Consider the following 12140-nt stretch of genomic DNA (forward strand, 5'->3'; position numbering starts at 1 on the left):
CCCCCCCCCCCCGTTGCCGTCCACAGTCTCAACCTCCACTCGCACTTCTACAGAGGCCTCTCCCGTGGCCAGCCACAACGCGCGTGGAATCTCAAGTTTGCAAGAAACCGAAGAGCAGTATTCTGTTTCTTACGAGAAAAACGAAAATTAAAAGGTCCAATGCTCTCAAAAAGCCTTTCTTGCAGATTTCCCCTCCTCGAACTGTTTCCTTGTAGTCCGCCCAGCAGCTGGTGACACAAAGGGGCGGGACACCGCCGGCGGCCAATCCTGGACCTGAACCACCGGTCGGAAATCCCGGGGCTCGGTGTGCGCGGAGCGGACCGGGTCGGAGATCCCGGGTCGTGAACCCCCTGCACCCCGCGGCCAACGGGAGGCAAAGAAAACGTGTCCACGCCCTTTGGGAACAGCTGGTTCTCCCGCGGTGGCTGTGCCCCGGGGTAGGTGGAAAGAAGAGGAGCAGCCCTAAAATCCCCATCCGAGGGTTGGAGAAGAGAAACCCGGGTCAACGCTAAAGGTAGGAAGGGCCCGGCGGGGCGCAGGTGGGGACCGTCCCTGTGGGTGGAAAGCTGGCCCCGGGCTCTGCGCGGGGCCGGCCCGTTAGGGGGTGGAGCCGGGCGGATCGTGGGGAGGAAACTGAGTGTCGCCGAGAGCTGGCCTCTGCGCAGAGAAGTGCGCCCAGGGGGCAGAAAGCTGCCTGCCCGGCCGCGGCTGGTAGTTTATTTCCGCGAATGTTAAGCGAACCCGTCCCTCGGGAGATACCTGGGATGAGGGGGTCTGTCGGCTCAGAAGTCGGGGAGCTCCTGAGACCCAACGACGCTTGTGTTGACTTCTGCTCCTCTGCACCCCAGGCTTCTGGTCGCCGCCTGTGCTGGCTGACGCGGTCTGTCCTGGGTACCTATGGAGCCCGCTGCCTGCCTGCGCTTCTGCCCGCCAGCCTCCTTTCTCCTCTCCTTCCTCGACCTGCTGGCACTGGTCTCAGGTAGGGTTGTGTCCCACTTGCTCCTATCAGCTTTTCAAAGAGGACAGAACACTTCAGTCTTCAGAAAGGGCAGCCGGAAGGACTGCGGCAGTGCTGCTCCGTCCTTTCATTCTGAACATGGTCACTGCATTTACGCCCAGGATGTCCAATAGAAATGAGACCCACAAAGGAGGGCTGCAGATTTCCAAGAAGCAACATTTTTTAAACGTTAAAAACAAACAGATGAAATAAACATGATAATATATTTTATTTAACCCCAATCCGATATTAATATTTAGATGCTTACTGAATACAAAATACTACTAACAAGACATTTAATATTTTTAATTCTAAATCTTCAAAATCCTGTGTACACGTTTTGTATCCTTAAACCCCGCTTTAACTAGAACTAGCCAGTGGGTACCCTATTGGGCAGTTCAAGTTTATATTGCACTCAGGCACTGTGCTAGACTCGGGGATAGAAGACCAAATCCTTGTGAGCACAGAGTCTAGAGGATGCTCAGGGTGAGCTCCTCGCTGCCCTCCCCCTGCCCTTTTGTTTTCCTTTTAGAAAACATTAGCAACCTCATTTGGGTCTGCTCCCAGGTATGCTGCCCACCAGCCACAGCTGCTGGTCCCCAGAATCCGCAGCACAGGAATCCCCTCTGGCCTTGGAAAGAATTTGCCTCTTTCTGGAATATCCACTTCCCTTCCCATCTTGGATATCGGATGGCAATATCCATCCAAATGAGAAGAGCCCCCTGCTGATTCTCCCCTTTGTCGAACAGCCCAGTTTACTGTCGTGGGCCCGGCTGAGCCCATCCTGGCCCTGGTGGGAGAAAACGCCACATTACACTGCCACTTGTTGCCCGAGAAAAGCGCCGAGGACATGGAGGTGCGGTGGTTCCGGTCTCAGTTCTCCCCCGCGGTGTTCGTGTATAAGGGCAGGCGAGCGAGAACAGAGGAGCAGATGGAGGAGTATCGGGGAAGAACCACCTTCCTGAGCAGGGACCTCAGCAAGGGCAGTGCGGCGCTGGTCATACGCAACGTCAGGGCCCAGGAGAACGGCATCTACCGCTGTTACTTCCAGGAGGGCAGGTCCTACGACGAGGCCATCATGCGCCTCTTGGTGGCAGGTGAGCCCCTTGCTTTGCTCCACTGCCTTTCCTAGGGTGACTTTGGGGGAGTTGCGCTCTGAATCTCAGGCCCTCTGCAGAGCAGCAGATCGTTGCCTGGATCCCTTTAAAGACTCTGCCGCGTTTTCCTCTTCTTCTACCCTCGGGCCACATGGGCCACACGGAGGGGTTGGGTCGGCTCAGCCGTGGGCACACACAGGCTCAGTTGTGGCCCTGGCAGGGGAGAATGGAAGACAGTTCAGATTCCAGCCTCATGGCTAAAAGAGAAGCCCTGTGGGTAATTGCACCAGGCAACTGGAATAAGCAAGCTCACATTTAAGCCACATTTATGGATAAATATTAATGTCTTTTTTCCCTTTTCCCAAATATTGATTGCAAAGCGAGTGACTGACATGTAAGCAGATGATATCATTCCAGTGTGATTAAGTACAGAGGCCAAATTATATACTAAGCCTGGGTCCCACAGAGAAACTGAGGGAGAAATCTGCCAGGAGCAGTTCCAAGAGCCTCCAGCATGAAAGTGGGATGAATTGGGATTTCTAGGAGTGAATGACATCACTCCTCAGCATCAGTACATTAGGTTTTAAAATAAAGATCTGATGACTGGAAGGGCCTTTGAGACATAGAGGAATCAATGTTGGCATTTCCATTCACTAGACCTGAGGAAGGGAGTTTTGAGTCAAATGGTAACTGGTAAAAGACCCCATCTGTTTTGCTTGTAAGGGAAGCCTTGTTTCTGCCTGACAGTGCACAATGGGGAAGGAAATTCTGCTGACCCTTTGGCCCTGCCTGAGGGCAGTTCCACTGCTGGCCACCTGGGTGCTGGAAACTCGACTCTCCCTGCGTCACCCTTGCCATAGGATTGTTTGCTTGTTTTTCCCTTGATTTTTTTGTTTGTTGGGTTGATTGGCTGGGTGATCTGTCCCCTAGACTACTGTCTTGTGCTTATCGAACCCCATAGAATGTTTTGTATCATTATCTCCAAATTTCTGAGTCATTTTTGAGTCTTATTTCTGTGTAAGTCTTTAAAATCTACAGCTTTTTTTTTTCCTTGACAAAAAATCAAGTTGAGCAAGAAGCACTGTACTTACATGAGTGCTTTAATTTCCTGGCCTTAATATAATTTTCAGGGTGAATTTAACAAGGGAATTATTCAATGGAAGTTCGAATGATCATTGATTGACACATGATTAACAGGACAAAGGGCTCCAGGACCATGTGTCTGCACCTTCCTCTCACCTAGAATTCTCTTCCATCAAAGACTCTAATTTAAAGATAGAATATACTTGGAAGAGTCTGGATTTCTCGGGATGTTCTGGTGGCATACACCGAGGAAGGGATATTGTTATTTTAAGTGTCTCAGGTGCATTCAGGTCTTCCAAACAGGTAACTGTTGGGAGGTACGTTCAAAGGCACCTGACTGACAGCCTGTGGGAAGGCAGCATCTCTGAATTGGGCCAGGGGCTGACTTTGCAGGATCACTTTATCCACTCTCCTGAAAACAGCAGGTCCTATGGAGGTGAGCATCTGTGGGTGGTTTCTGGCACTGCTTGGCCAGGCAAAGGAAAGCGTTAAGTGAAACCCTAAAGAGAAGAGAAGGACATTGTCTTGAGGTCAAAATGGCAGTGTCTCTCCATGTTGTGTTATTCTAGAATTTCAGGAGGCCAGGGCTACTGAGAAGCTATCCCAAAGAGTAGAAAGTGAAGCCCTCTAAGCCTGCCCAGGTGGGTTGCACTGGGTAGACCCCCTTGGAAGTGAGAAAGTTGGGTGGGAATAAACCACTATTGATTACAGCAGACAGCAGTGTGTGTGCTGTCATGAGCCTGTAGGTGGCGCCCAAAGTCTGCTTGGTCTGTTTGGCACTGTGGCCTCCTGGTGATGTCCAGCACGGGATTCCTTCCTTCTTTCAGCTTTCCTTTTCTCCTTTCCTCCTTTTCCTTCCTCCCTGCCTTCAGAAAGAGCCCTGCAGGAATGCACGGACCTTGCATGTGCAGCTGCCCACTTCTCTTCCCACTGCCTTGGCTCCTAACATTAGAGCTGATGGAAAACACCAGGGCTGGGAGACCACCACCTTTTAGCTGAGCCCTGGTCTCTCCCCCAGGCCTGGGCTCTAAGCCTCTCATTGAAATGAAGGGCCATGAAGACGGGGGCATCCTACTGGAGTGCACATCTGGAGGGTGGTACCCAGAGCCCCACGCGGTGTGGAAGGACCCCTATGGTGGGGTCATGCCTGCGCTGGAGAAGGCTTACACAGTTGACAAAGACGGCCTGTTCACAGTCACCTTGGCTGTGATCATCAGAGACAGCTCCATGCGGAACACAACCTGCTCCGTCAACAACACTCTGCTGGGCAAGGAGATGGAAAGTGTGATCTTCATTCCAGGTAAGCCCTCTGCCCTCTGCAGACTCCGACTTGTGAAGGTAGGATCCTCAGCAGAGAGTGAAGCCCAGTGGTGACGGGGGACTGGAGTGTGGGTGGAAGGGTCCTAGGCTGGGAAGAGCTAAGCTGCAGCTGAGCCAAGGCCTCTTCCCTGATCACAGGGAATTCAGGAGCAGAAATCTGGTCCTTTTTTCCCTAGTAAGATCCCTGTGCAGCAGCAAATTTTCAACATTAAGAAAAAATAAGCCATGTGTCTCTCTCTGGCATCCTCAGAAACCCACACAGCAGGTCCCTACGGCAACTCTTCACTGCTCCCCAGTGTCCCGTCTGTCACTCACGGGGCTTTCCTGGCTCCCTTTTCAGAATCCTTCATGCCCAGGGTATCTGCCTGGATGGTGGCCGTGGCTTTCATCCTTCCCCTTCTGATCCTCCTCCTGTTCGGGAGCGTCAGTCTCATCAAGAAACTCCACAGGGAAAAAAAGATTCTGTCAGTGGAAAAAGAGACTGAACATGAAGAGAAAGAAGCCGCACGTAAGAAACTGAGGAAGGAATGTATGGAAAAAGAGGAAGAACGCCAAGCAAAAGGTAAAGGAGTTGAGGAGGGTTCACGTCACAAAGGGACAGCATTCAGCAGAGGAAGCACAGAAGCAGCCCCAAGGGCTGGTGACCAGGTCCTAGTAAGGCACCCCCGGCAGCTCACTCTCTTCCATCAGGCCAGGGTTACCCTCCTCCATCTGGCTGCACAAAAGGAAGCCTAAAACCATACCAATGCTACCCCACCACCAGACTGTACATCATTGCCGCAGTCCGGCTGCAGCAGAATAACCGGGGGGTGACGAACAACTTGTGTAGATTGATACAGCAGGAGTGGGAGCCATTTATTGCAGGACAGGAGCAGTATTTATACATTCCACACAGCTTATCTAATTAACTAGATACATCAGTCAACCAATCAGGAATCTCCACACTTAATGGCTCGCTTTTGTTACTTCTCAAACCACTCCCTCTGGCATTTTGCCAGGCACCATCCAGACTTGTTTACGAACTTTAACATTCCCCTGGCAAAATGCCAGGTGTTATTTTGACTTGTTTACAGACTCTAACACATCATCTCTGGTTTCTGACAGTGGCCCAGGCCTGGGGGGCGGGCGATGTTGGTGTTACAGAAGGGGCGGATCCTTCAGGCTTTAATACAAATTCAAATTCTCTTAGTGCTGCTATGAGGAAGTTATTTTGTTTCTGTTTCTTTTTCAGAGCAACTTCAGGAGGAACTGCGTAAGTGTAGCCTTTCCTGAATTGTTCTGTGGTTTGAGTTTGCTTGGTTAGCTATTATCTGGGGACATTGACCTCTGTCTGTTGCTTGCAGGATGGAGGAGAACGCTCTTACATGCTGGTGAGTGCCTCTGACATCCCTTCACATCCAGGGCTCTCTCCCCACTAGCCTGCAGGACTCCAGAGGAGATGAACAGGGCCAAGGCTGGCTGGGGTGCACCACAGGTGGCTGAGGGCCATTGGCCAACAGACCCACCAACGCTGGATCCCTGCTTTCTCAGGGAATCCTTGCAGGGTTTAATCAGCCCCACAGTCTGCTTCTCATGATACTTCCTTTTAAAGAAAAAAATTGATCCATGATTACCAGAGTATGCATACAGAGCAGCCCTCCCTGAGAGTTACTCTTCAGTACTGGTTGCTCTTGGATCCTGGATTAATTTGAATTAATTAAACAGTGCTGTTTTTATGACCTGAGAGATAGTTAGGCTCTGCACAGTTGAAGCCTGGCGTGGGGAAGAGGCAATAAGCTTCCTGTGCCTGACTAGAGGGTGAACAACTGGGTGCCTGGTCCAGAATGCCTGTGTGCTCCCAAGACCGTGTTGACACTCTGAGCCTTCCAGGAAAGGCGAGCAGGGCAAGTGGACTCCAAGACCCTACTCTGAATGAGCACTTTGCCCTAAGCACACAGTATAAATGCAGGTTTCACCAGATGCCATGTTGTGTGGACCTTGACACTTTAGGAGATATTCAAAATTGTCACAATTTGGCACACCATCACATTCAGACATATCAACGTGGGGAAAGGAGGAAATCATTTAACATAGTAAAAAAGATAGACAGAATCAGCAGTAATACACGCAGAGGGGGTCTGAAGTATTTCCTGCCCCCAGAAAGGACGTCACTGTGGGCTTCAGAACCATGTTGTTAAGAACAAAATGGATGGAAGTATATATGTTAGCCAAACACTTCTCAGGCAGCAGGTTGTCTTTGGGAGACATTGTCCTCCTCATTTTCCCTTTGAAGGGTGCCCACGTCAGCTGTTAATCAGTTGTCACCTCGTCAAAGGGATGCAGGGGACCAAGGAAGAGACCCTCTACCCCCCACACACTCCCTGTGATTCCCTAGCTGACCCAGGGCTGGGGGAGTGGGAGATAGAGCCTCTGTGCTGATGTAAGCCAAACTGGCTGGTTTCTAACTAGAGTCCCAGAGGTCCACAAGAAGGCAAGTCTGAGAATGCTGAGGACGGAGGACCCTCCCATTTTGGCCCATTTGCTAAACTTCCAGGGTTTCTTAGAGGCCCAGTTGCCCTCTACAGAGGGTAACGCGGCTGTCACCAAGAGGCAGAGCTGTGGCCTCAGTGGTCCCAGCCAGTGAGCTGCTTCATCCCCCAGCAGCCCTCGGGGACCCCTCTGAGGACCAGGAAGCCCCCAGGACTGAGCCCGAGGTCTCCCTGCAGCTGACGTGGTCCTGGACCCCGACACGGCTCATCCCGAGCTCTTCCTGTCGGAGGACCGGAGAAGCGTGTGGCGGGACGCCTCCCGGCAGAGCGTGCCCGACAACCCCGAGAGGTTCGACTGCAGGCCGTGCGTCCTGGGCCGCGAGAGCTTCTCCTCGGGGCGCCAGTACTGGGAAGTGGAGGTGGGCCGCGCCATGGTGTGGGCCGTGGGCGTGTGCGCCGACGGCGTGGAGAGGAAGGGGGACGCCCTGCTGCTGCCCCAGCATGGCTTCTGGACCCTGGAGAGGTTCGGCAACCAGTACCGGGCCCTGTCCTCGCCCGAGAGGACCCTCCCTCTGGGGGAGTTCCTCCAGCGCGTGGCCGTCTTCCTGGACTGCGAAGCCGGAGACGTGTCCTTCTACAACATGAGAGACAGGTCCCACATCTACACCTGTCCGCGCTCCACCTTCTCCGGACCTCTGAAACCCTTCTTCAGGCTGGGTTCCGATGACGGCCCCCTCTCCATCTGCCCGGTGTTCACCGGGGCCCGGGGGGCCACCGTTCCTGAGGATGGCCTGATCCTGCACAACCCAGGGACCCCTAGGAGGGGTGTCTCATAGGGCCAATTCCTTGGTCTCAGGGCCTTGTCCACTGCCGCAGCCCGGCTGGCTGGGCAAAATAAGCGGAGGGGGTGACGAATAACTTGTGTACGTTGATACAGCAGGAGTAGAAGCCGTTTATTGCAGGACAGGAGCAGTATTCATACATTCCACACAGCTTATCTAATTAACATAAACTAGATACAGCAGTCAACCAATCAGGAATCTCCACACTTAATGGCTCGCTTTTGTTACTTCTCAAACCACTCCCTCTGGCATTTTGCCAGGCACCATCCAGACTTGTTTACGAACTCTAACATTCCCCTGGCAAAATGCCAGGTGTTATTTTGACTTGTTTACAGACTCTAACATTTCCCCTTTTTTTTAATTTAAATAACGACCATAGTGGTTTTTACAGAAACACCATAAATAACCTGCTACAAACAGAAAGGGAGGATACAAAATGCCACAATACCAAGCCAATTGATGGCTCCATGCAAGAAGCCCTTGGAAAAATTATACCAGCAATGACACCATTTGCAAAGATACCGAGTTACAATTTGTTGTAGATTACAGTTTGTTGTCTCAGTCCAAGTAAAGCAGTATCTCAATAGATTAACTCACAGTCCAGGTAAATCATAGTCCAGGTAAGTTCTGTAGGCAGCTAACTTAAATCACAGTCCAGGTAAGTTCTGCAGGCAGCTGGTTTGATCCGAAGTTTCTCAGCCGAGGTTTTGTCTGGGTCTCAGCAACACTGGAAATTCTTCCACCTTCGTCTTCACTGGCACGAAGGCAGGAACGCCGGATGGCTAAAGAAAATCCTGTAGTATTCCAGCAGGCACTAAGAAAACAACCTTCTGAACAATTTAGTACATTATCTCAAGGTTTTTTACATTTGAAATGGGCCTTAATGGTGCTCATTACTCATTAGCTTCCAGGTGTGGGAGAAACATTGTAGCTTAGTTATTGGCATTGAAAATGACCAAACATCAGGGACACCAGTAGCATCTTCTGCTGGCTGTAGTGCCTGGGCAGCCCCAGATGGCCCTGGGGAGTGTCCCGGACTCAAACTGCTACTGGGCACAGGGAGCAAGAGCCTGCGAGACTGTGCCTCCGGGTCAGATCTAGATTTGGGCTCGTGGCAGTGGAAGAGCCAGCTCCCCGGCCAGGAGGCGGGGAAGGGCCAGTCGCCCGCCGCCTCTTGGAAAATCCTTGCTGCGCTGTGACCGGCTCGCACACTCAGCAGCCGCCTCTCCGCTTCACACACCCTCCGGTAACGAAAAGTATTTAGTAATAGCCTTTTGTTGCAACTTTTTTCCTGATAATCCTTCTTCTTCTGAACTTTCTTTTTCTTTCTGACTAGAGTTCCTGGGCTCTTATCAACACATGCCCTAACTATTCTTGGTTCCACTGGGGTGCCTTCTTCCCTTAGAAATTTACTTCTCACCCCTTCCATATTTTCATCACAAAGACAATACAATACACTGAGACAAAACAAGACACAAACATACTGTATCAATCGTTTCCATTTTCTCGAAATGGCCATTTTTCCTCTCGCCCTATCTGCCTAGGGACGAGCAAATTGCTCCTGTCCTATCTATGGATGGGCAGCTTTTTTTCGTCACTTACCCCCGAGTGTCCCAGGGCTCCCCGTAAAGGGCCACCATCTGCCGCAGTCCGGCTGGCTGCAGCAAAATAACCGGAGGGGGTGACGAATAACTTGTGTATGTTGATACAGCAGGAGTAGGAGCCGTTTATTGCAGGACAGGAGCAGTATTCATACATTCCACACAGCTTATCTAATTAGCATAAACTAGATACATCAGTCAACCAATAAGGAATCTCTACACTTAATGGCTCGCTTTTGTTACTTCTCAAACCACTCCCTCTGGCATTTTGCCAGGCACCATCCAGACTTGTTTACGAACTCTAACATTCCCCTGGCAAAATGCCAGGTGTTATTTTGACTTGTTTACAGACTCTAACAGTCCACTACCCTAAGGCACCCTGGGAAAACAGTCCTCCTCCCTCTGGTCCCCTGAGAACTCAGCTGCCCTGCCTCCTCCTCCTTAGGCCCACCCCAGTGCTGTCACAGGCCGGGCTGCTGGTGAGTACAGGCAGGGCCCCGGGCTTGGGAACTAAGCTCCTGAGCAAAGTGTAAGAGGCTGAAAGGACAAAAAACCTGTGGCTTCAGCATCAAGGTGACAAGGCTGAGCCCGACACTCCAGACACTGGGCAGTTGGGGCAAGGGCAATAGGATGCACCAGGATGTAAGAGGAAGGAGGGACCACAGATGGCCACCCGGGTGGCCCAGGAACAAGAGAGCTGGGTGGGGTGAGGTTAAGACCCGCCCTGACACCGTGGCCCCTGGAGCTGATGGCATTCCCACCCCACTCCAGGATTTTCAGACCACACAATGACGTCCACACCACATATCTGCAGGCCTGGACCTGGATGAGGAGGAATGAAGGACAGTAGTACCTCTGGTCAGTCTGGCTCAGGAGTCCCTGCAGCAACCCAGGAGCTGTACTCAGTCTTTGATGAGGGGATGAGGTCCCGCTGAGCAGGTGACCCAATCCACCACAGGGCTCAGGGCAAGTGGGGACAGCAGCTGTTTCAAGCTTCTTGGTCTCAGGATGACTTTAGACACTTAAAAATTATTGAGGAACCCAAAGAGCTTTTGTTCTTTTGGCTTAATATCTCTTATTATTTATGGCATTTGAGATTGAAACTGAGAAATTTAAAAAGTATATTTATTATTAAAACAACAAGAATAAACCAACCATGGGTAAACATAAATAGCTCTCTTAAGAAAAATAACTTACTTCCTAAGCAAAAATAGATTTTATTGAGAATTGTGGAATTATTTAAGTTATTGCACATCTAATGTCTGGTTTAATAAAAGATGGCAAAATTGTCATATTTGCCTTTGCATTTAATTTGCCGGGATATCATACAGGATCTAGAAAGCTACAGTGTACACTGGTGAGAGAATCAGAGTGAGAGCAACAGGAATGCCTTATTACTACTAGGAAAGGGATATTAATATTGCAGATGGCTTGAAACTGTATCAGACATCAACCAGGAACCCATAATCCATATTTTGGGAACCAGGATAGAGAATCCTGGAATCCAAGTCGATTTGCTGGCTTAAATGGCCATATTTTATAGTTCAGACAATTTAGTAATCCAGTTGAAAAACTGGGCTGAAAAAAAAATTATAAGCCTAAAATTGTATTCCTGGAACCACGAATGCACACACTATAGAAAGAATCAGGACACATTTAGATAGCGGATCATTAAGATGGAAGACTGGGTTGTTACTTATGTGCATGTCTCAGTCCATTCAAATACTTTCAACCAAGCTTTTAAACAAGAGAAATTTATTTCTCACAGTTGTGGGAGTTGGGGAGAAAGAAAGAGAGAAAAAGACAGAAAGAGAGAGAGAGAGAGAGATAGAGAGAAAGTCCAAGATGAAGGTGCCACCCACTTCCTGGTTCACACTCTTTTTGTGGTGTCTTCAGCTGGAGGATGGAGCAAAGGAGTTTTGTAAGATCTCTCTATGAGAAGATATTCTTCTCCCTCATGGGGGATCCACACCCAAGACACAGTCACCTCCCAACTGCCCCACTTTCAAACGTTTTCACACTGCAGATTAGATTTCAACACATGAATTTTGGCAGGACACAAAACATTCAGTCCGTCGTCGCAGTGTATGTATTGTTTTTACTTCTGTTGTTGTTTGAACTTTATTTATTTATTTTTGGTACTAGGCGTTGAATCCAGGGATTCTTTACACTGAGCCACACCTCCAGCCCCACCCCACCTCTTTTAAAAATTTTTTTGAGACAGTCTCACTAAATTGCTGAGGTTGGCCTTGAACTTGCAATCCTCCTGTCTCAGCCTCCAGCACCATTGGGATTACAGGCATGTGCCACACCTCCAGCTTTATTTGAACATTTTTAAATAAAAGCAGCATACTGTGAATAAGGAGTCAAGTATTGCTAATAATGGGCTGTATATTAATTTAAGACATTTATAGATTTTCATTGTTCTATATGACCAAGGGCCTCGGGCATGCTGGGCAAATTCTTTACCACGGAGTTATACCTCTTGCCCTAAAATAAGATTCTAAGAGAGCTTGGATGTCTTTTGTTATCATCTATATACAGAGCACTTTTTCGTAGGCTGTATCTTTGAGTTCTCACAGCAGACACATTTATCCCATTTCACAGTAACCTACTGGGGTCTAGCAAGTTGAAGTTGTATTTTTTGTTCAAGGAAAATAATAGTTCACATTCAATTTTTTTTTTTCAGTTAATCATGCCTTATCTCTAAGGTGCCTCCTGAACATAAAACT

At 49.7% G+C, this 12140-nt stretch overlaps 1 protein-coding gene and 1 long non-coding RNA gene across 6 annotated transcripts in view; one reads left to right on the forward strand and one right to left on the reverse strand.

Moving 5' to 3' along the window:
• The window catches only part of LOC107149338, a 1445-nt gene extending 514 nt beyond the window's left edge, over nucleotides 1-931 (reverse strand). The window contains exon 1 of the long non-coding RNA XR_001504386.2: nucleotides 760-931. This is a non-coding gene — a long non-coding RNA (uncharacterized LOC107149338). The remainder of the gene's footprint in view (nucleotides 1-759) is intronic.
• Nucleotides 849-10702, forward strand: LOC107149337 (butyrophilin subfamily 2 member A2-like). 5 transcript variants are annotated; one of them, XR_007346288.1, is made up of 8 exons: nucleotides 849-979; nucleotides 1747-2094; nucleotides 4196-4477; nucleotides 4838-5059; nucleotides 5729-5749; nucleotides 5841-5867; nucleotides 7138-7827; nucleotides 9768-10702. XR_007346288.1 is itself a non-coding variant. In XM_048799897.1 (8 exons), exons 1-7 carry the CDS (start codon nucleotides 898-900, stop codon nucleotides 7799-7801), a joined length of 1581 nt encoding a protein of 526 aa, XP_048655854.1. In that variant the 5' UTR covers nucleotides 849-897; the 3' UTR covers nucleotides 7802-7827; nucleotides 9768-10702. The 5 variants fall into 5 exon arrangements, 1 of the variants encoding a protein (XP_048655854.1); XR_007346289.1 differs by having other exon boundaries at nucleotides 7141-7827; XM_048799897.1 differs by having other exon boundaries at nucleotides 7203-7827.
• The last annotated feature ends 1438 nt before the right edge of the window (nucleotides 10703-12140 follow it).

Source organism: Marmota marmota, unplaced genomic scaffold (genome assembly GCF_001458135.2).
Source record: "Marmota marmota marmota unplaced genomic scaffold, marMar, whole genome shotgun sequence".
Taxonomy (NCBI): domain Eukaryota; kingdom Metazoa; phylum Chordata; class Mammalia; order Rodentia; family Sciuridae; genus Marmota; species Marmota marmota.

Bases quoted from the DNA above. Each gene is read 5' to 3' on its own strand.
- LOC107149337 (XM_048799897.1), top strand. From the start codon at position 898: ATGGAGCCCGCTGCCTGCCTGCGCTTCTGCCCGCCAGCCTCCTTTCTC. The intron at 980-1,746 runs GTAGGGTTGTGT...TTTGTCGAACAG, and splicing joins CCTGCTGGCACTGGTCTCAG to CCCAGTTTACTGTCGTGGGC. The intron at 5,750-5,840 runs GTAAGTGTAGCC...TGTTGCTTGCAG, and splicing joins GCAACTTCAGGAGGAACTGC to GATGGAGGAGAACGCTCTTA.